The following is a 3,020-nucleotide window of genomic DNA, read 5'->3' as shown; positions in this document are numbered from 1 at the left end:
ATCCACGGGTTAGGGGACGCAAATTACTTGCCTTGCCCCGGGTGCTGACAACCCACGCTACGCCACTGTGTGTCTCCTCCAGGTTTCGGAGGACCCTTGGACAAGACTGCTCCTGTGGGCCCCCCTCACTCACTGAGTCCATCTCCCCACTTTAGCAGGTCCAGGGGGCTCTTGGCAGTGAGGCCCCTGTTGAGGTGTGATGCCTGACCATACTGACCAAGCCACACATCGATCTAGTTTTCCACACGGGCTGCTAAGAGGCACACACAAAAGGCCATCTGCCCACCATGAAGGCTGCACTGGTCTGCTCATCTGCCCCCCCCCCCAGCTGACATTTCCGTGGCATCCTGCCCTCCACAAATGTGCCCAATCCTTCTTTCAGGCCACTTATGCTGGGGGTGGAAAATTCCTGACATCCGTTCTGTGTTGTGTGAGGCAGTTCTTGCTCCTGCCTGTCTCAAATCCACGCCCAGCCAGTTTTGCTGGGTGACCCTGAGTTCCAGTGTGATGGAAAAGAGAGAGAAATCTGCTGCCCGTTTGCTCCAAATCATGCTTCCCCCCCCTTTTCTTTTTGGAATGTCTCCTCTGATTCACCTCCAGCTTCAGTAAAACAGAGAAACTCTTACAAAACAGAACAGATACGAGAGGATTCTGCAGGACAGAGCATTTCATAGGATGTGGTCCAGCCCTCTCCCATACAAGGGCACCCACCTACTTCATTAGAAAGCGACGATAAGCATGGGGGCTGCTAAGTCCTTACAAGACTCAGGCAACAGTATATACTTTCCTAAAATGTGCATATGCAAATCTATAGGCAGAGATGCAAATTTAAGTCAACTTTCAGAGGGAAAACTTCCATGGAAGCAATGCAGTCTTTTAAGTTTAAAAGGGGTAGGGGAAGGGGCACAGAAACCATGGACCTGGTCGTAAGACCATTTAAAACACACACACTTAGTCCTGGATAGAGCAATGTTTCCATTCTCAGGTTTACAGCCAACGCCATTGCCTCTTACTGGGACCTTTAACACCCCCCACACACAACCCAGCAACAAGCCACAGGTGCTGTCAGTGGTTTTGAGCAACCCACGTCCTGAGTCCTCCACTTCACCTGGCGTGTGAAAACATCCTGCGTGCAGTCAGCACCCAAACTGTGTCTTCCACCCTCCTGGGCTGTTTTCCACACTCAGCGGCCTGTCTGAATGGACCATCCTTTGATTGCCTGGTATATGGAGCAGAATCCTTTGCTCCACCCAACCTGAGCTGGCAGGATTTGAGGCGGCTGTGGGGGACATCTCGCCCTGGGAAGAATAACCCAGCACAAGACCGCTGGCAAAGGCAGCCCCCGCTCCATCACCCCTTTTATTGGTTACGAAGCACCTGCAAATCCGGAATGCGCCCAGCCTGTCCCTCAGTCTGCATATAAGGCTTGGCTTTTCTCACAATTGCTCGAGGCAAGTAGGGCAGCAATGCCGTCCGTGTCCACAACCCTCCAGGGCCCCCGAGTCGCCCTGGATCTCCGGTACCTGAGCCTTCTTGTTCCGCGGGTCCTCCTCGTGGGGCAGCGCCAGCCTCCTCTTCCTTCCCTTCGGGGCGGCGCTGGACCTGTCCTCTTGGCTGCTCCCCTCGCCCACCCACAGGCCGCCGGGGAGATCCGGGGGCTGATAGCCCATCTGGCTGGGATCCAGGGGGTCCTTGGAGAGCAGGATGCAGATGGAGGGCACGTTCTTGTGGACGGTGAGATGTTCTGCGGGGCCCCCGTCGGGCCGGGCTGCCTTGTTCTCCCAGACCTCCAGGAGAGTCCTGTATTGCACTTTGGTGACCTGGTGGAGGCCGCCCACCTTCCTCTTCATGATCTCCACGCAGGTGATGGTCTTGGTGACAGCCCGGCCGCAGCCGCTGAAGACGATCTGCCGGGTGTCCTCGCGCGCCACCCTGCCCATGGCGAAGCCCATCAAGTTCCGGATCTTGCTGCCCTCCTTCACCTTCATCTCAATCACGTCCGAGGGGAGGCCCACGAAGGGCAGCGGGCTTTCTTCCTCCGACGTCTTGACCTTCCTGAAATTCTCCATCCTGGACTGCTGGGGGGCGATGGGCTCGGTTCCCCCAGAAGCCACCGTCTGGGGCACGGCGGCGAGGGATGAGGGTCCCACAACCTCCGGGTTTCCTGGGTGCATCTCGCAGAGAACCCGGTGCCTCTGGCTCGCGGGAAGGTGCCTTAGACCAGGCTGGTCCTCGGTCCATCTAGCGCAGTGCTGCTCACACTGGCCGGCAGCGGCTCTCCGGAGTTTCGGGAGGGGAGTCCTTCCTCGGTCCTGCCTGGAGGTGCCCAGGGACAGAACCGGGGACCTCTTGAGCGTTGAGCAGGCGCTCTAACCACTGAGCCACGTTCCAGGGCAGCACAGACGAGAAATGCCCCAAGCCAGGGTGCGCCGTCCAGGAGAGACCGCAGCAGCGCTGGCCGGGCTGGATCTCTCCCTCCTCGGCTCGCTGGCCCCTGCAGCTGGACTTCGGCTCCGTGGGCGCCCGGAGCCCCCGGAGGGGTGCAGGAGAGCAAAGGGGGAGCCCCGCGCCCTGCTCAGCGCGGCCCCGGCGTCCCGGCGTCCTCTCCCGCGCCGCTTGGCTTTCCCGCGCCGGACTTTCCTCCGGTTTCCTCTTTGGCAGCGAGCGAGGCCGGCAGGAGCTGCTCCCGGGCTCTCCCTCCGCGTCCGGCCCCCTTAAAGCGAACCCGGCCCGCCTCTCGCCCGCCGCGCTCGCCGCCCGCCGCCGCCTCTGCTGCCTCAAGGACGGGCGCGCCGTCAACTCGGAATCGCTCGTGTCAGCAAAGTGCAGGCAGCTGCTGGGGCTGAGGCGGCTCCGCGGCTGCTTCCCGCCTCCGCTTCCCTCCGCCTCCTCCTCCGGGGCTGAGCGGGAGAGCGGCTCCCCGGGGGCCGCCGAGAGGGCAGCGGGCGGCGGGCAGGCAGAGGTCCCGGAGTGACTTTTCCGGGGACAGGGACTCTGGCCACTGCGGGGCTCAGTTGGCT

The 3,020-nt window shown here is 60.9% G+C and overlaps 1 protein-coding gene across 1 annotated transcript; it reads right to left on the bottom strand.

Annotated features, from left to right (window-relative positions):
- Positions 1-864: 864 nt before the first annotated feature.
- On the bottom strand, positions 865-2,806 carry RPP25 (ribonuclease P/MRP subunit p25). Its single transcript, XM_083460234.1, has one exon. The coding sequence runs from the start codon at positions 2,172-2,174 to the stop codon at positions 1,437-1,439; it is 738 nt and encodes a 245-aa protein (XP_083316360.1). The 5' UTR covers positions 2,175-2,806; the 3' UTR covers positions 865-1,436.
- Between the last annotated feature and the right edge of the window lie 214 nt (positions 2,807-3,020).

The sequence above is a fragment of the Podarcis liolepis genome (genome assembly GCF_965112155.1).
Source record: "Podarcis liolepis genome assembly, chromosome: 9".
NCBI classification, from domain to species: domain Eukaryota; kingdom Metazoa; phylum Chordata; class Lepidosauria; order Squamata; family Lacertidae; genus Podarcis; species Podarcis liolepis.
Note: the sequence above shows the minus strand (reverse complement) of the source record. Positions and strands in the feature narration are given on the sequence as shown.